This window comes from Aythya ferina, assembly GCF_964211825.1.
Source record: "Aythya ferina genome assembly, chromosome: 1".
Lineage (NCBI taxonomy): Eukaryota > Metazoa > Chordata > Aves > Anseriformes > Anatidae > Aythya > Aythya ferina.
This window is the reverse complement of record NC_140296.1, coordinates 204,844,312-204,863,802: the sequence shown is the minus strand read 5'-3', so window position 1 is coordinate 204,863,802 and position 19,491 is coordinate 204,844,312. Positions and strand designations below refer to the sequence as shown.

At 42.4% G+C, this 19,491-nt stretch overlaps 1 protein-coding gene across 4 annotated transcripts in view; it reads left to right on the top strand.

Moving 5' to 3' along the window:
* Positions 1-15,273, top strand: part of CHCHD3 (coiled-coil-helix-coiled-coil-helix domain containing 3) — a 158,657-nt gene extending 143,384 nt beyond the window's left edge. For 2 of the 4 annotated variants that reach the window (XM_084531104.1, XM_084531102.1), the window contains exons 7-8: positions 9,111-9,246; positions 14,555-15,273. In XM_084531104.1, the coding sequence (XP_084387230.1) occupies positions 9,111-9,246; positions 14,555-14,578 (160 nt within the window). In that variant the 3' untranslated portion in view covers positions 14,579-15,273. Of the gene's footprint in view, positions 1-9,110; positions 9,247-14,551 lie in introns of all 4 variants that reach the window. The other 2 variants (XM_084531103.1, XM_084531101.1) reach the window with 1 other exon arrangement.
* The last annotated feature ends 4,218 nt before the right edge of the window (positions 15,274-19,491 follow it).

Sequence of the window (19,491 nt, the reverse complement as noted above, 5' to 3'; positions counted from 1 at the left end):
CTATTTGAGATGTTGGCGAAAAATTGGGAACTTACAAATGGTACGTGATGAGGTTGTAAAACACGAGGCATCAAAATTGCTTCCTGGGATCAGACTGAAGCTCCATCCAGTGACTTCGTGCCTCGTTAATGCTGCCAGCACACGGCGAATGCATAAGGAGAGACCTTTGCAAGCTCTTTCTGAGTTGGCGACGATGATTTTTAGAACACCCTTTTGGTGCTAAACTGCTTTCCAGGTACCATCGTGTCCTGAAACAGTCCCAGGGACATTTCCACCAGCAGGCAGTGAAAAATAACGAAGTGAATCATGAATGCCTTGCTTTAGAACCCCTCTCTCTAAGTGCTGTTCGTGATTTGTTCATGGTGAGAGGTGCGTTTTCCCTGCTGAGATGCTAAGAAGGGTGTTGAGGTCATTATGTTTTCCTTTATTTCTACAGCACGTTGTACAAACACATTTAAACTAAGATATATTATAACAAGGTCCAGTACCCACTTATTAGCAACATGTTTGCAGGGTGATTATTCCTCTTTGTGTGTGTTTCTTAACACGTTATTGTTATTGCAGCCCAGCTGATTATATTTTATAAAGAGTGGCTTGCCACAGCCTGGTGCAAGGCTTGGGGAAGTGCACGTAGTCTTTGTAGCTTATCAAAGTGAGTCCGAGCCTCTTTTTTATTGAAAAAACTTCATGCTCAAATGAAAAATTGGCATTTATTTTCCTCTCTCTTAACTTTTAAGATTGCAACCTTCAGTTCCCTCCAGTAATCATCACCCACGGGAGCAGTGATGCTTGAAGTGTTTAACTGTTGATTGCTTTTCCTGCATGCTAGTTCTGCTCATAAAATCTCTTATTTTTTGTGGTCGGGAGCAGGCTTTCGGGCCTCTTACAGTCGAACAAAACAGTTAAACATATATTGCTCGAGAGAGTAATATTTGGATAATAATGTGCCACGAGGTAGTGTCGTGTGGTGCTACATATTGTGTGCAGCAGTTGACCTTTGCTACAGGTAAGAAACACCTCTCCTTATTAGAGCACACTCTATGGCACCTCTATAAAGGGAAAGCTCTTTTTTAGTGAGGTGCTGTGAAGATTTTATTGTCACGAGTTGGGGATGATGATGATACTCGTGAGTTTACAAAGCCTGAAGTGAATTGTGTCGCTCTTGGGAAATGCGCAGCAATAATAAATCCACGCCGTGGTTGTGGTTGTGGTTTGGGCTGCTCATTTGGGTGCTTGGTCTTTGCTCAGGTCTGTCTGTGTTCCCTTTGTGTGTGCTTTACTCACTCAGTGACATACCCTTACCATGGAAAATTTAACACAGGGACGTGAATAAAATTAAATGGATTAAATATCCATTAAAGTGGATAAAATTGCCACGGTGTTGTTTTGCCACCTTCATATAGAGACAGATTTCATACTGTTGCAGAATAATCTTTTTCTTTAGAAATTAGAAATACTTTATTGTATTTTACATAGTTTTAAAACAGATTAATATACCTAAGAAGTCCTGGACCAGCAGTAGTTGCAGACCAGTGGTGATATTAAGACATGGTACCACCTGTTGTTGTTGGCAATGGTGGTCTTTGACCTGCCTGCTCGTAAACAGCTGAGCGAGCGGAGTCTAGCTCATCCTCATTAATTAATGTTTTGGGAGGAGTAATGAGACAGAGTTCAAGTGATGCTACATGCAACCTAAAATAATTTGTGATCCGAATTTACATTATGAGGTTTGAAATCAAGTGTTGATATGCTGATCATGCGTGTGTGGATGTGTGGGGTTTTGCTCAGTTCAGGCTGAGCAGATTTATTTGACTCTTGTGGTTGGATTAGTTTGTTTCCTTTCTTGCTTAGTGGTTGGACAGAGTTATATACATCCAACATGATTGTTCTTCCTCTTGTAACTTGCCAAAGTAGGAACTGGTTTGGATCAGTGCAAGACCAAGAAATTATTTCAATAATATATATATCATATATGTACATTACATAGATGCAGTATATTCCATGTGGATAAAACTGCACCTTTCAGAGCTTTCTCTTTTTCTCTTATATATCTTATATTTCTAATATAACACTGTAGTAACTATATTTTCTACACCATAAAGGCATGCATGCCCATTTTGTAAGTGTAAAATTTGTATCATTGTCATCCATATGGCTGTTTATTTTAATATTTAAAGCCTACATCCTAGTATTTAGTAAAAACTGTTCTTTAAGCTGCAGGGTTAAAAATGTGCATCCTAAATTTGGGTAATTCCAGCATGTGGTTCCCTTTGCAGCTGCGAGGACCAGCTGTGTGTAAGGTACATTTGTATAATAATATGTTGGTGTACTTTGTATTTTAAGTGTTTTTTTTTTTTTTTTTTTTTTTTTTTTTCCAGGGAGGGGAATTCTATAAACAAGCAGTGATTTGGGATAATAACATTCAATGAATATCAATTTAAATAAAAGTATTGAACCTAATTGTGCCTGTCAGGCTGGACAGCAGTCTCATTCCGTTGATGACTTGCTCTTCAAGGTGTTCAGAGCATTAACAGTCCCAGCGGGTCAGATCAGAGGTCCTTCTAGCTTATCAGCCAACAGCAAGGAGTGGGTACTTGAGGAAAACTGTAAAAATAGGGGAATTAGACAGGGATGCCATTTTACCTTCAAACAGGCAGTGAAGTGGGGCTTTCCTGAGCCAAACACTGTATTTTTGCTCATAATCCTTTGATGGACTTCTCTTACAGTACCTTGTAATTGGCTTTTGAACCCAGCTGTGCTTATGATACCCCCAGTATCCTCTAGCAGTGAGTTCCAGCTTTTCATTAGGTGTTGTCTGGAAAAGGCTTGAATTATGTTTTTGGTTGTAAACCTACTGCTAGAAGACTTCATTGGCTGTCTCTCTGAATAATTGCTCCTTATGCCATTGATGATTTCATACATCTGCCACATGTTTACTTGCAATTGTCTTTCTCTAGGCTGAAGAGATCTAGTCTAGTTCATGCAACGTCCTCAGAGGCTGAAGACCTCAGCAATTAGTTCACCAGTCTAATTAGGATTCAGAACCAGGAAATCTTTCTGATCCACATCCCAATTTCATCGTGGTGTAAGTCCCAGCCCAACAGAGGGTTTAAGAATGTGCATAACTTTGCACATGCAAATGTGGAATTACTCACTGCGTGCAGTTACGCTTGTATTTATGTGCTTTGCCAGATTTGGGATCGTAAATTCTCTGTTAATCTTAGAGATGCTCTTTCCTCCCTGAATGCAATAAATGTGCTGTTGCATTACGAGGAATGGTTTCCACTTTGCTTATGATAAAAGCTGAACCGCTCTCCTACCAACATACCAGGTGGTTCACCAGGTGGGAAACATTCACTGGGAAAAAATAAAAAAAATAAATTAAAAAAAAAAAAAAAAAGACCTACAAAGGTCAATAGTGCTATCTGCCAGGCTTCTGTGTTAAACCAGGTTTTTGTCAACATATTGAACTTGACTTAGCGCACTCTAGACATAATTAAATGTCTGCCTCCAAGCGGTGCGTGTGCGTGAATATGCTGGGATGTGTCTTTCCGCCTCTTCTTATCTCCATCCCTAAATTTCAGAGGTCAGGACGTTGGGAACAGATTTTAATTTGCTTCCGAAGGAGACGAAATAAATGAGAGAATGACAAACATTTGCCGAAGTTTTTGTCGGGGCTGGGATTGTGGAGTCTAAAAATACCGCAGGCAATATTAACACTGGAGCTGATCCCTCGTAGCACAAGAGATGCGTGTGTCAACAGGCAGAGGGGGGTTGTGCTCAGACTTGGGCAGAAGTCATTTTTTTAGCATTACTGTGCACTTTTAGTGTTCTCACTTGTAACAAAACAGGAACGACTGCGGCTCTCTTCCACCAGAGATTTGTTAGGAAAATTCTTTTCTTTTACAGCTTTTGGAGAAGTCACACTATGTAGTCAAGTGTAAATAAAAGCAAGAATCAACTCTGCAGTACTTGATCTTTTGCTGGCAGCACTTCCCACATGGTAATTTTGAGGGCTCTGTGTAGGCACAGTTTGATTATGGACTGCTTCGCAACGTCGGTTGTAGATACTCCGAAATCAGATCGTGGTATTGCTTCCAAGTGATCTTTAGAAGAACAGAACCATTTGGTTTGTGCTTTACACGTTTCGTAATGCACTCTCAAGTCATCACCTACTTAATGTGCGAAGACAATTTTTAAAAATAATTTAATATAAAGAGTAAATTAATTTAAAAGCTAAAAATACTGGTGCAGCAGTAAGGATCTTCATTACCATATGCCCTTTTGTGTTTTTTTTTCCCCCTGTTCTCTGTTTTGCAACTATTTTCTGTACTGTAAACAAGTCCTGTGAATTCAGCGAGCAGTCATTCTGTGGAAGCAGCTCCTTTTTGGATGAGGTAATCTTAAAAAAGAATAAACCCCCAGCACCACCTTTTTGTATCTTGGTGGAAAATACCCCCTGTCTTGCCGCTGTTCCAGACTTGTCGCTTCCACCTCGTCTCTGACCCGACCTTCTCCCTAGGTCTTCTCAGCTAGGCGTACCTTTTGCTCTTGCTGACTCTTTATGCAAAACATACAAAACATGGCCTTCCTTGTCCATCTGCTCAGCTAAATCCCTCGCAGCTCGTGGTATCAGTTATTGCAACATACGTTTTATTCCCTATGGCCATGAGAAGGGAAATCTTGCCTTGACGGAGTCAGCTGAGAGCAGTGCTGTAAATGGTTTCCCTCCCCAATATTCCCATCATCTCCTTTCATTGTCCACTGGCTTCCCTTCACCTGCATCACTTACAAGTCACACATCTTCCCTTTTGAAGCCCTTTATGGCCCATATCTGCTTTGCTGTCACTTCCAGTCCCCATTTGCTTTCTCTCTGAAGCACTGCTGACACTACCTTCCACCCCCAACTCACCCCTTTTACCAAACAAGCATCTGCTTTCACTGTTTCTCATTATAAAAAGAAAATTTCAGTAGACGTAGGCAAAGATAATTGATTAACTTCCCCCAAATCCCTTTAAGATTCCTCTTGGTTGCTCATAAAGCACGTGAAAACAGTCAGGCTGTTGCTGTGCCTATTGCGAGGGCACTGCCTCAGTTTCATTTTGTTTCACCATCTTTCTGCATCGATTTATTGCTTCTTATCTTTCTGGGCATTATAAGCAGGTTGAGGAAAGACACATCTTTTTTTTTTTTTCCTTGCTTTGCTTGCTACCAGTGCAGGTGGGGTCTGATGGTGGCGTGGCTCCTACAGCTGAAAGGAGCAAATAAAGCAGCTCGGGACCTTGGCTCCAGTCCTTCAGTGTGCTGCTGTGTTGGGTCTAAGAGGTAATGTGCTCCTTTTTTGGGGATTGATTTCAAAGCTGACACTTCCCTGGGCGGCACCTGGCATGGCTCAGGGAGGAGCACATGCTGGGGACAGTCCCCTTTTTGTAGCTCGGACACACACACATGCTGAGCTGCTGGTTTGGAGGGGACAAATTTACATTTAGGGGTGCAGGCTGTGCTGTGCTGCCTGGCCTCGGACCCAGAGCATCATCTCTGCTTCTTTCACCGAGCACAAGGTAGCTGTAGATGCCAAGGGTTACACGGAGAAGAACAGATGCTTCTGATAAGTGTCAGCATTTTAATGAGGAATAAAATTAAGCCCTGGATACTTCTGGCCATCTAATGGCAGAGGTTTTTGTAATCCATGCTGGTTTTTTGTTGCTTTTTTTTTTTTCTTCTTTCTATATTTTATGACAATTGCCTGAAGTCCTGATCTGGTGGGATTATGCCAGATACCTGCACAGTTGGAAACTCATCAGCGATTCAGATTCCTTCAGTCAGAATGTCAGTTCTATCACAAAACTTACCATGGTGATTTCAGATTTCCTCTTTAGTAGACATTTTGTTTGAATGCCGTGAAGGGGCTCCTTTCTCGGAGCCCCCAGGAATACAATAAGCTATGCTCTTTGAGACAGGCTAGATGAGTACAAAGTTCCTCTCATTAAATTTTCTCTTCATGCCTTCGCATAGAATATTTCTTTATAAAGCTCTCTCTTATTTTCTTTTGTGTCTTCATCCCATTACCTTTATGAGATTGTGGTGCATCAGCTTGATGGAAAAGGTGGGCGCGCGGCTCCCTCCGAGGTTTATTCGGGCACGCAGAAATATTTGCTGGCATGCAAGGTGCTCCAGGAGCAGCTGGGAAAGCGAAAGCAGATCAAGTAATTGTAAACTTAATAAAAACACGTTAATAAAAGCATGCCGGGTGGTGCGCGGCGCAGCTCGGGCTGCTGCTCATATTGACTTTGGAGAAGAAAGGCATTTTAAATTTCGCGTGTGTTGATTCAGTAAAGTAGTTATTGAGTTGCGCTGAATGGAGATGGGCCTCGGACAGGCTTTCCTGTCAGTCCTTGTTGACTACTACAGTATATATTTTTCCCATTGCTTTCTTCAGTTTAGTCATGAAATTCCCAAGTAATTAAAAAAAAATTAAAGAAAAGGTTGAAAAGGGTTGGATGCTTTCCCTGCCACGTATCTCAAAATAAAGCTCTCGGGACATAGGGAAGGAACCTCGTGCTTGAATAGGGTCAGCTCTCACCAGATCAGGTTGGTTTATCCATTCAGCCTTTAAAATCTTTGTGTTTCCCCAGCAGATTCCTCCTAACGACTGTTTTTTGCGCTGTTTCCCTTTTCTGACAAGCTTCTTCTCCAGTCGTGCCCCACCAGACCTTTAAATGTGTCTGTAAAATTACCCTTATTTACAGGAACATTAGCGAGGTTATCTTTTAGGGAGATGTTTCATTTCCCTTTTGAGGAGTTTCCTTGCCGGTGGCTGCCTCTGACCGTCCGTCTGGGAGTCCTGTCATCCATCACCAACCAGAAATCAATCGCAAACCCTCTGCTGGGTTTACCATAATGTGTGCTGCAACCTCCTTTCCTGAGCGGGAGATCCTGCCCCGCGTGCTTTATGGCCATCTAATGGTAGATAGTAATCTCATTTAGCGTTTTCCCCAAAGTGCAAATAGTGCATTAGGGGAGCATAACAAGCACAGCAGATCAATACGGAGCCGGTGCTCTCCTTGAAGAGATTAATCCAAGAAAATGGACTTGGTTGACTTCAAGGAAATGGCCCCGTTTGCATTGACCAGCGCCGGGGCTGGGCTGTGGTGATGGGCTGAGAGCACGTTTGGAAAATTCACCAGTGAGAAGTCGTAGAATGAGAAGAAATTGTGGTGAGGCAGGAGACGACACGTCTGCCCGAACTCCGGTGCTGTCGGCAAGGCGAAGTGTCCATTGAAGCATTCAGATAAGGAATAATATGTGTCTTTGAATGGCTAATGGCACGGCTCAGGGAAACAAGCCATCCACAAAGATCCTTGCTGCAAGTTAGCGACCCCCCCAGATGGCTTATGTAAAGAATTTACATTTACAGAATTTATGTAGCCAGTGTACAGAAGCCCGTTCCCTTCTCTCTTCACATTTAAGACACACTCAACAAAGCCACTTTAAAAACACTTGTGAATAAAGGCACTGCTAGGTTTGCTGTGTGAGGGTTTCGCCAGCTCCTGCTCTATTGTACTGGATTATCAATCCAGACCAGGGTCTCAGGCATTTGAAACGAGTGCTGGTTTAGTTGGACCTAAATCATCAGAGCTGAGTCATACAGCTACAAAGAGCGGACGAGATGCTTCAGCCTTTACTTTTATCCCATCCAGCCCCAGCCCTTGCCGTAGTCAGCCGGTGTACAGCATTTTATGGCCGTACATTTTGATGCCTAACACGCTCTTGAAACGCTTGCTGATATCAGCAGAGGGGGGATTAAGGGAAAATCCTCATCCGTAAGAGTCTACAGAAGTTTGAACTTTCAGATCATAAAGTGGGGAAGCACCAGGGACTGCATTTAAATTCTGCTTCGGGTATTTCACAGATGTATGGTAATGAATGAAAAGAGGAAGAGGGCTGTTTTCTATAGGTATGGATTGTAAAATCAAGGCGACTTAACAGGTCTTTTTTGGTACTACATCTTGAGTGATTGCCCAGAAGTCAGCTCCCCCAAGGAACCGCATCGTGCTTCATGTTTCGCCTTCTCGCCGTAGTAAAGCAGAGATCTGTCTTGGCCAATCAGCAAAACAAGAAGGAACAGAGGATTCATCTGAGGATGCTGTGGCTGATGAGGCTCGTTCTTTTTACGACCTTATTGAACTAAAAATAATGTGGATGTTAGAACAGCCATTGTCGGGCTTTCCTGGTAGGGTAAATGGGAAAGTGTATGAAGTATACAGTTCACACACATAAAACAAATGGTAGTTTTAAAATTATATGAACCTTCAATTTTTTTTTTATAAAGTTTTATGGCTCTTTTTCTACTGCTAAAATGGTTTATTTTTGCTGTGAAAGGGCTATAACAGTAACTAGATTTTGAATACCTTAAAAGATGTTTATAAAGCAAACGTCCAATTAACTTGAAATTACAGTGGACCTTTCATCTCTCTAACACTCTGCCACCCACTTGCTTTTGAATCAGGAAAGTATTGTATTCCCATTTAAATTCTGTGCCACTATCAGTGTAGATAACATTACATAGATTAATGCAAATGACAAGATTTTTGTCCAAAAGAGGGTTTATTTTGCAGAACAGACGAAAGGAGTTTCCATTCCGTTGTGTACTGCATCAGCCAAAAAGATGACAAGAGTAATTAATCCATACAGTAAGGAAAATAGACAAAATTCCTAAATAACTTGCACATCTGGCGTCAGGGTTACAATTGAGGTGATGGGTAGAAGAAGGGAAGGAGGATGCGCCAAAAATAGAGGCTATCATCAGATCAGCAAAAGCAGATTGTGTAATTTGCTGATGCTAGCAAGTTTTCTGCATTCTCTAGGTCAGTCCAATGGGTGCTTTCTGCCTTATACACTAGCAATATTTAATAAGTAGCAAGACTATATGGTCCTAGGACTATACAACAATGAAGTTTAATGCGTCCTGCAGTTCTGTGGCTGTTTTTGTGACTGCAGCCTTCCTTTGTAACTTTAAAGTGTTTTCCTTCACATCCATTATTTAAAGTTGCATCTTTCCTGAAACGTTTTTGAGAAGGAAATCAAAATGTTCTTTCTTCTTTCCCCAGGCGATACGAGTCTCATCCAGTCTGCGCAGATCTGCAGGGTAAAATTCTGCAGTGTTACCAGCAGCATGCTCAGGAGACCCTCAGCTGCTCTGCACTGGCTAGCCAATACCTGCATTGTGTCAATCATGCCAAACAGGTGGGTGTACAAATATTGCAACTGAAATAATCATGGAATAAAGAGAAGAAGACTGTTGGATTACCCAATTAGTCCCTCTTACATGCTAAAGCATTACGGTTCACTGTATGTTGGGACTCACAAGCTTCATGGAGTCCACTTTCAATTTATTTAAGTGATAGGGTTTCCATCTCCTCCCTTGGGAAACTGTTGATTTATGTACAACCTGTCACTGTTGGCAGATGTTGCCTGGTATCTGCAGTTTTAGCAGTAAGACAAGGGGATTTAACTAAGTGGTACTATTTGCCATAAATATGGCCACTTTCAGTAACAGGTGAATGGATGCCTCAAACTAGATTGCTCACCGGTTGGAAGTCTTCATTTCTTTTATGTACTCAGAGTCTAATACTGCCATTTACCTGGTCTTTTCCCCTTGCCATCCAATTTGCTACGGCATGGGTTGTTACTTCAGATTATAAACTTTTATTCTTTATTAGTGCAGCTAAAGGGAAATGACAGTACTGCATAAATGTTTCAGTTAAAAGAAGCTACAAGTTCTAAACGTGATTCTTTTTCATCACCTTAAATCAAATACAGTGAAGTATATGTTGATCTCAACTGTGTTTTTAGCCAGTTGGAGATGTGCTTGTAGGCCGTATATATAGTATATATAAAGGTGCTTAAATAAGTCTGTTGATCTTTATTTCTGCTAAAGTCTGAGTTAATCTCTGAACATGTGAAAACACATGCTCTAATTTGTTAGCAGGGACTGAGCAAGAACGTTTAGTACTTGATAATGTCAGTCATCACTAGAGTTAGTCCTGCCCGTACAGAAGAGCAGTAAGACCTTGACAATAATCATTCTCTGAGACCTTTGTGCACTTTTGCTGGTGCAGTCCTGCCCTGGCACTGCTGAAGATCTTCCTGGAGTCAGTGCTGCTTGTGGTTTAGCACTGTGTAAATTTTGTGGGAGGTTACAGTTGCATGGCAGTGCTACAGCGGTTTCTGCAGGCCACAGCACTCAACACATTTGTGGGGTGCTGTTATTATAATTATTTGTTTATACAGTTAGTGGGCTCCTTTCTGAATAGGCTGGAAGACAGACGCAGCCAGCAGCTGTAGTGTCCTTGTTCACTGAAAGAGCTGTGGTGCAGGATCAGGACAATTTGTGGGGCTGTCAGGGCAGCTCTGAAATCTCTTTGTGATATTAAACGTTGTTATCATCAGTGAAAACTTTGCCTGAAGAGGGTTCATGTGATGAAATTTAAAAATAAATGAGATCAACCTCTTCCTTTCAAAATTACCTCCTTCATTACACCCCTCGGTGTTTCTCCTGCCCACTTTTAATGCTCCTGTGCTCCTTCATTTCCGTTAAAACCCTACAGCCTACCAGGATCCCAGCTCATGAAATTTTTTTCCTGATGGCAGAGCCTGAGGCTCTTTTAAAATGCCCCATGCTCAGACATCCAAGCATGATAAGTGCAGTAAGTTTTGTCCAGGTGCCTTCCTTGGGCACAGGACAAGTTTTGCCTGTCCCCCTTTTTCCCTAAACTATACGGTTTTCCATGGCTTTTTGAACTGTGTTTTTTTTTTCTTTGAATTGTTTGCTACTATTTTATTTAATTCCATTCTCTTCCTACTATAACGAGCAAGAATTGGTGTTCGCATTTATTTTTTTTTAAAGATTTCTTTTAGTATGATTTTTGTATTCCAAAATCCAGTTTGAAGTTACTAGACAGAGGATGTTTTGAGAAATTTTAGAAAAAAAAGGCTAGTGAATAATATTAGGTCATTATGTAGTCAACATCACTATGGCTTGCATCATCTGAAATGCTAATTTACTGTATTTATAATTCTACATTATTTTTAACAGTAACTACAAAATTTATCCTAATTATTCATATTTAAGCTATAACTAAAGTTAGTATCTGATAGTAATTTCTTCAGAAGACTATGATGAGGATGAATTAATTCATGTTCAGAAGGTGCAGGAAAAGGAAATTGCATAAATATGAGCATTAGGTTTCTGAACCCTTTTTAAACACCTTTTTTGTTGAAGATCTTCAACCAAGCCTGTCAAGTAGTTAAAAGTGTTTCCTAAATGCTTCTTATTCTCTTTCACACATGCTTCAAGATGAGAATTCAGAGAGGTTTCTCTCTTATGATAACAGAGAAAGAGAAGCCTTTTATGATGGAAATATTTGCAAGCAGGAACGATTGTTTTTCATAATGAACATCAGTCCTCTAGAGCTCATCCTCCATGTGTTGCAGCTGTAAATGTAATTATTTTTACTCGCTGATTGCCTGGAAGTCCAGACAAACAGTGACTTTGAAATAATTGCTAAACGCTGCTATAAAATACTGCAAAATTACCTACTGTGTGTGCTTGCTTGGAAGACAGAAGAGCAGGATAAATAGTAGATTCAGAAATGAAAAAGTTAACTGACACCGGCTACAAGAAACAAACAAAGAAGAAAATTTGCTAGAGGGAATAGACCAAGATATTGAAAACCAAATAAGTTAACTAATCCGATTTCCTGGCGGTGAGTCTGGGCACTTGTGCTCAGGCTGAGCACACTCTGTGCTTTTCATAAATTGAATTTATTGACTCCTCTTTCTTTCCTATCTTGCTTATAATTATCTCACCCTCTCTTCTGTATGCTCCTTATTTCTCATCCTGTCTGTAATCTCATGTCTCTATCTGTCCTTTTCTCCCCTTGTTAGAAAGGCCCAGAGAGCTGTTAATTCAGAGGAGGTTGACACATTGTTGTATCTTCAGTTTAAATCTTCTCCCAAAGTCAGGGGAAGCTCGTGAGATAAATTAAGCTCTATTATTAATGTTTGTATTTTATTATAATAGAAACAGAGAGAAAAACTACTTAATGGAGCCATTAAAGGGAAGATATTAGGATTGTCTGTGCCATGGATCTGTGTTCCCAGTGCTGACGTATCTCCAGCAATGCCATTTTTTTTACAAAAAAATGACATTTTTATTGCTGGTCCTAATGTACCACGCACTGATGTGGACAAGGTGGCTGTTGAAATACCCATTATTTTTTTCTAGTCTACAGGGAGTCCTAATTCCTACACGGAAACACAGCAATATTATAGTGTAATGAAGTCTATGCAATAGTTTCCTGCTAGACCACTGAATATCACTGGGATGCAAGTCTCTGCAGGTGAGGTTCGAAAGTATTTCAAAGAAAGGTGCTGACAGCTGCTGGTGTCTGACAGCCTGGCTCCTAAACGCTGCCCTTCAGCCTCTCCAGCCTCTTTGTGCCCATTATTGTGAATTGGAGGGTAGAGTGGTCCTCGATGATGCATCCTGGTCAGCACAAAACCATCTTGTTTAGCCTCATTCTCCAGGTGCCATCTCTCAGTCTAATGGAAAAATATGTAAAATTAGTGTAGCTGGAAACACTTTGGGCTGAAACACAATAAAGAGACATTGTCTTTTAACACTATTTAAATTTAACACCACCTTGACTGAAGAAATTTCATTATGGAAGGGTCGGATCAGGTTCCCTTCATGCCTACATCGGTGTCATGGAGAAAACACAAGGAAAAAATGCTAAATACATGAAGTGACTGTCTAAGTGATGATAAATTACAAGAGTCAGTAAAGAACGTTAAAAAAATACAGACAAAAACAAACAAAGCCCTGGTACACTCCCACTTTTCTGCAGATGAAATTTTGTGGGCAGAAATCTGCATGTGATGAACAAATACCTGCAATTGCTTTCCTTAGGACATTAAGTGAAAAAAAAAAAGTAACAGAATTTTGCTCAGATCTTTTGGGAATTTCCCGTGATAATTTATGCAGTGTTAAATTTACGCAAAGTTAATATTCAGCCCAGCAATGGCTTTGAGCATGTTTCTGTGGTACAACTGCAAAAGGAGACTTCCCGATGAAATAGCCTGCGCCAGTTCTACCAAAATCTCTGTGGGGATACTGTCGAGTGAGAGCAGAGATTGTGTTAACCAGTAAAAGTTTCCCTTATCTTTGTTTATAAAAGCAACTAGGGAGTGTAAAACTGATTCTGTTTATTTCATCAGCACGTACCTCTCTACCATGAGTTGTAGAGAACATTTGTGATCACGAGGACATTTTCCATCTTTTCATGTGCTCACTGTCCTGCTCCTTGCTATGCATCTTCATCCTCCTTGCAGGATCACTGCTTGAGTGGTTCTCCAGATAATTTTTAGAAAGATTGTGAGAATTTGGTTAAAGACATAAATGACAACAGGTTTCCGTTCCCTTTACTTTTAGTTTTCCTGAATCCTAACTCTTTGTCTGACAGTACAGGCCTGCAAGAAACTATGCCTGGTGTGGCCAGGTACTGACCACGTATTTGAATCACCTGTTGGTAGGTCTCCTGTAAGACTTCAAGGCTCACATCTGGGCCTGCTCCTGACATAAGCCCAAAAAATTGTCAAATCCCTTGCTATTATTTGTTACAAGGAGACTCATAATTACCAGCTTTCCCATTTTCTGGATTTTGAAGGGCAGAACAATAGATTGCCTTGGTCAACATCGTAGTCCACCACTGAGTTTAGGTGGTCTCCAGCACGCTAGAGCCTGTTTTCTGTTCATTATACTGATTTAGATAAGTAGTACCTGTACATGTGCTTGTTTCTACGGCCCCTTTATTCATGAATCATGGCAGTAGGAAGTTCTTGGTAGAGCCCAACATATCGTCCTTGCAAGTCTGCATTTTTCTGGGAGACTCTGAATAGAGTCGAGACCTCTGTGGCAGAGCTCTCTGGTGTGGCAGTAGAAATAATTCTTGGAGGACTTGACAGATCTATACTTTTAGCTCTTGGTGGCCTGACTGTGCACAGGAGGTGAATAATGAAGTGCAAGTGCAGTGCGACATGTTCAGACTATCAAGATTTCGATGATGACTTGGAATATAGGAAGAAGGTAGGTAGGGGAGATACTTATTGCTGTATGGCTTCAGGATATATTTCCTCGAGTATGTAACTGCTGGGAACAGGATTTATCTTATTGTAAGGTCAGATGTTTTAATTTCCTTAATAGCCATAGCATGACTAGAGCTATGATAGCATTAAGATGGATGAATAGGAATTGTTCCTGCAGCTCTCCAGCCCTCCAGATGTCTGGATTGTTGAGTCTTCAGATAGCTTCATTCTGCCTCTGTGATGATGTGTGTGTTGACAGTGTTTCCTTTTCTATATTTTAATTGAAAATATTGCAAATCCTAGGAAGGAATTGTAGCCAAACTTCAGTGTGTCTCTGGAATAATTTTGATTTATTGAAATATGTTTTTTCCCCTCTCTTTCCCTCCCCCAACCGTTTTCTTAGCAGAGCATGCTTGGGAGAGGAGGATAAAGGCATTGTCCAAATCAAGCACAAGACCATCAACTCTAATTTCAGCAGAAGAGCATTTTTTCCCAAGAATGATATGACAGCCCATTTACAGGGCAGACCAATAAAGAGAAGAACTGGAAGAGCCATTTCAAGAGCAGCAGCCATCACGGCTCAATCAGTGTGACCATTTGAAAAGCCAAGACCTATATCTTATTACATCAGAAATCTTACATCGAGGATACTGTTCAGTCTTAGTAAAATCCACTTATTGGTGATTGAAGGAAGGAAAAGAAAAGAACCTCTCACTGACCTTAGAAAGGGGAAATATCCTTCAAATGCTGCTATTTCATTGAATCTCCTCAAAAATTTCTCACTGTCAAAGGCGTGGGTATGTAACACTTGCTGTGCCGGGATGTGGCAGCAGTCTGTGAGCAAGCCAGCTGCCTCTTCTCACTGCACAGCCTGCGTTCGTTGCTTACACGAAGTGTTTCCTACAATGGATGATGACGTAAATTTTCCTTTAACTTATTTCACAAATTATGTAATTAAATTAAGTCTCTCTTCAGGCCTTCTGCTGGAATGGTAATGATCCAACACTTGAGATGTAACATGGCCTTTATTTACATGGAATGATGCTGTTGTGCTCCTCACTCCTATCAAGTACTGACGAATATGCCTCGCTCTGTACCAACAATAAATGTATTTTATGAACAAGATTAATGTCTCAGTCTGTCTCTCTTTCCACTTCTTGGAGGCTGATGGTGTTCCCTCTGCTGTGCTGTCACGTTTTTCCAGCAGATGTTATTGCTGAGGCTTTACAGCATAGACTTTTACGCATAACCAGCCTTGGTTTGGGGAACAGTACTTACACATAACTGCTTTCAATCGCAGCAACCTAAAAGGATCCCGCATGATATAGCATCCTGCGTGATATAGCATGTTGTGATTCATGCACCACCAGAGTTTCCTTTCTCAAAAAGGATTTGGGAATGAAAGGGCATGTAGCTTCATGCAAGTAATATCATTTGAGTTAAATCATGTAATCCATATGTCTATAATGTGGGGGTTAATTCCTTTTAACTGTTTCCGTTCAGATAACCACTGCAGAATTCGTCTTTCAAACAGTCTTAGAGAAGGACTTTTACACAGTTGTCCTAGTGTCAAATGAGCAATGTGTTGAGAGCCTTCTGCTGTCTGTTTACCTGCTCTGTTTCCCTAATGGGCTACGTTTGAACCGCATCACACTGTACAACTGTGAGTGCACCTGCAGATCTCATTTGTATTCAAAATACTGCCAACATCTCTCCTGTCGTAATTATTGAGATGCTTTGTGAGTACTCTTTAATTAAGGTTTTTTGTTTTTGTTTTTAATGCTACAACAAAAATAAAAAAAATAATAATAATAGAAAAAATGAGCTAGGCTTTTTTACATGCAAGGGAACAGTAATAACACGAGGTAAGGGAAATCCTGGCATTCGGTGTCAGGTGCCAGGTAAACTGCTTGAGAGAAATAATAGGGACATAAGCGACATGTTTACATGGTGACTTGCTGTAGTGTTTACAAATCAGCTAACTCACAAATTCTCCTTTATAATGTTCTCTTTTGTAACAGAGAGCCAAGAAGCTGGCAGATCCGTCCTTGCCAGACTTCGAATTGGCAGCAAACTCCAGCATAGAGGAAAAGCAGACGTTTTTAAGGCCAGATGATTCTGTAAAATCAGGAGAAGAGCTATGTCGGGAAGGAGGTCTCTGTTATTGCCAAATGTTTATTGGTTTCCCATCCTGACAGCCTTGAGCAATGGGAGTCAGTCTTGCTTGCTTTCTTCCAACTGTGTTTCAGGCTTCATTTGAGATGATGTGTTCTTTAAACATCTTCTGTATCATCAGTCGTGTCATCTCTGCCGTGTTTTGCTTGAGCTTGGAGGATGCTGATTGCCGCAAATGGAGCGTAGACTTCAAAACAGTCCACTTGGTGGACAACTTTTGCCTTTAAAGCAGAGCAGTGGTTCTGAGTGTTTCTTCTGGAGTGAGCATCCTTATCCCTTCGTCAGTCTTCGGCTGCTTCCTTCCTCCCTTCACCCCGCTTGCTGGTGCAGAGCTCAAGCAGGACAAACTTCATTGAAACCAGAGCTGAGAGGTGATGTTGGACACTTCTGTTCGAGGAAATAGTAGGTCTGTGTGGGATAGAAACACGTTCCACCTTTTGGATTAATGATATGAAAAAGAAAACAAGGTTCATAAGCAGGAGGAGTGTGCAGCATACTGCTTCTGGTACTGGAGGGAAGGAGGAAAACTTGGTCTGTTGTGGACACTGTTCCTACAGCCAAGACTTACCTGGTAGCTGCACTTCAAAATTGAAAAACGTGAAAGTTATCTTTTTTTATTATTATTATTTATTTTTTACAGAGTGGCAGCCTGTGGGGAGCTCTCCCTCCTCCTCAGAAATCACCACACCTAAGATTGCCCACTGCCAAACAGATTTTCAGCTCAGCCTAATGGAACGTGATCTCCGAAGGGCTGATAGGAATGGCACTGTGTGGGGAGGACAGATGGAGGGCTGATGCTCTCCCCATGGTGGAGACAATTTTCAGATAATCCCATCGGTCATTTATGAGCTCTGATCAGTTCTCCCCAACAGGGAATTTCACCTGGGGTTTTAAATGGACAAGCAGGATTGTAATAGCTAAAACAAAGCTTTTTCTTGTTCCTTGCTCTATTCCTGTGGAACAAATCACAAGTCTTTTGACAGTATCAAAATAATCACTGTCCAATTCCCGTGTAATTTAGCAGTGTTCAACTCCTTCACATACTCCTTCCTTTCCTCGGGAGTTGTGTGTCAGATCCCAGAACCTAGCAAAGTTGGTTGTTTGAGGGTTTTTGGTTTTGGTTTTAACCTCTTAATCTACTCCCACGTTACAATTTTAAATGGATATTTGGAACTAGCTTTAATAGGCAAATGACTAAGGGTTGGGATAAATTTTACAGCTCCGACTGCCACTGCTCTGTTCTGTTTTAGATCCTGTGCTCTTTTGGAGAGAGCCTAGAGGGGTGATGGGAGTCTCAGGTGGGCTCCATCTGATGGATTTCGTGGCATCTCTCAAGCTGAAGCCTACTGGAGAAGAGACCCTTTAGGGATCAGGTCTTGGCTTTATTGATTTATTTCTTTTTCCCCTTGTCATGCACACAAACATACCTGTGCGTGAAATTTGGAAATCTGCCCCATCCACCTGGCGTCTTCCCTGTTGGATCTCTAAAACCGACAGCTCCTGGTGCTGAGAGCCCCAGCTGAAGCCCTGAGTCTCTGTCACTCTGTCAGCCCGTGGTGCTCAAGGAAACTATTTACCACTGCGAAGTTTGCCGGCTGGCACAACTCCGTCTCCGGCTGGCGTTTTGTCACATACGCTAATGATCATTCACAGAACAGCTTCTGGGGGTTAGTTCTCCTACCCCTTGGTTCAGTCTGAGTGATATTTATACCTCCTACATTGTCTGAATTGCTGATGGGAGAGGGAGCCCTTCCCTCTCCTACCCTTTTTGTGTTTCTTTCCAAAAAAAGCCAGAAATTCTAGTCGGTGTTCTTCTCTGCGAGGTCTTCCCTCCACCTGTGAATGCTGCTCAGGTTTGGGCAAGGCAAACCGATTATTTCTTGTGTTTCCCATATGCAACTTGCTGTTCTGTTAGTGCCTTGAGATGGAAAGCCCAGCTCAGCTTTCCATCACAGGAGGTGCCACCAAGAGATGGAGCAGGGCAAGCCTCGCATCCCACATGGCAGGACACGAAGGAGGGAGCCCGAATTCATTTGCCCCGTGAGCCAAATCTCATTTTCAGGACCCAGGGAGCAAAAGGCATTCGTCCCATGCCAGCTGGTGATGAATCTCCCTTAAAAGAGCCGGGGGCTGGTTTTAGGGCTCAGCACCCCGTGCCATGCTGCAGTTCGGCAGAGCCCTGACGCAACTGGACCTGGGCTCTTGAGACCCGAGGGGATCCAAGGGGGTGCTGAGCCCACAGCACAGTGCTGAGGGCATTCCCCCAGGGAAAATCATGCACAGCAAAGGTGCTGCGATGCCAACCTACAGTAGCCAGCATCCGTCCCTCCCTGAGGACGGGGAGAGGTCCTGAGCGTGGGGTGGGGGGGACCCAGACCTCCAGGCGCTGTGCCAGGGCTCCTCCGCAGGAACGGCAGCTCCCCGCGAACAAAGACGCTGGGTAATTAGAGAGGTAATTAGTTGGGTAATTACTAAGGTAATTAGTTTGATTCTCTCTCAAGCCAGTAGCTGCTGGGAAGAGGAGCGCGCGCAGCCCCTGTGCTGCAGGGAGCACCTTGGATGGCCGCGCTGCAGCAAGTCCTGGGGGCAGCCCAGCTCTGTCTGATGTAGGAACTGGATGGTCTGGAGGAAAAATGACCCTAAATGCTTTTGGGATTCCTTTCAATGAAATCCACAAGTCTTTGGGCCACGGTCAGGAGAGGACCCAGGGCAGCAGATGTAAGTGCAGGAGCGATGGGACATTGACTGCAGGGATTTCACACGCTGCCGAGCTGCTGGAGGCACCTTTGGGGTAACTATTTTTGCTGCTCCTGGGAAATGAGGATTGTTCCACCCCTCGTATAAGATCCTACACATCCCATTGCCCGTGGGCTGCCTTACTGGAGGCACTTCTACCGGCTTAGGGTGCAAGTCAGTGGCAGGAGCTGAGTCTTTTCTGCTCAGCTGTCACCTGAAACCTCAATAATTTTTTGAGCACCCTATACAGGAAGATCCCTCCCTCCTTGGCAGGTCCCGAGGGCGGCCGGGGGCAGAGCAGCTGTCCCCATGACCCCCTGCCCACCTCCGACTGCCAGTGCTCATTGGGGAGGTGGGCTCGGTTTTGGGATCAAATTCCCAAAAACCCTGCAAGCTCAGCAGGCTCAACTTCGTGCTAATCTGGTGCTTGCA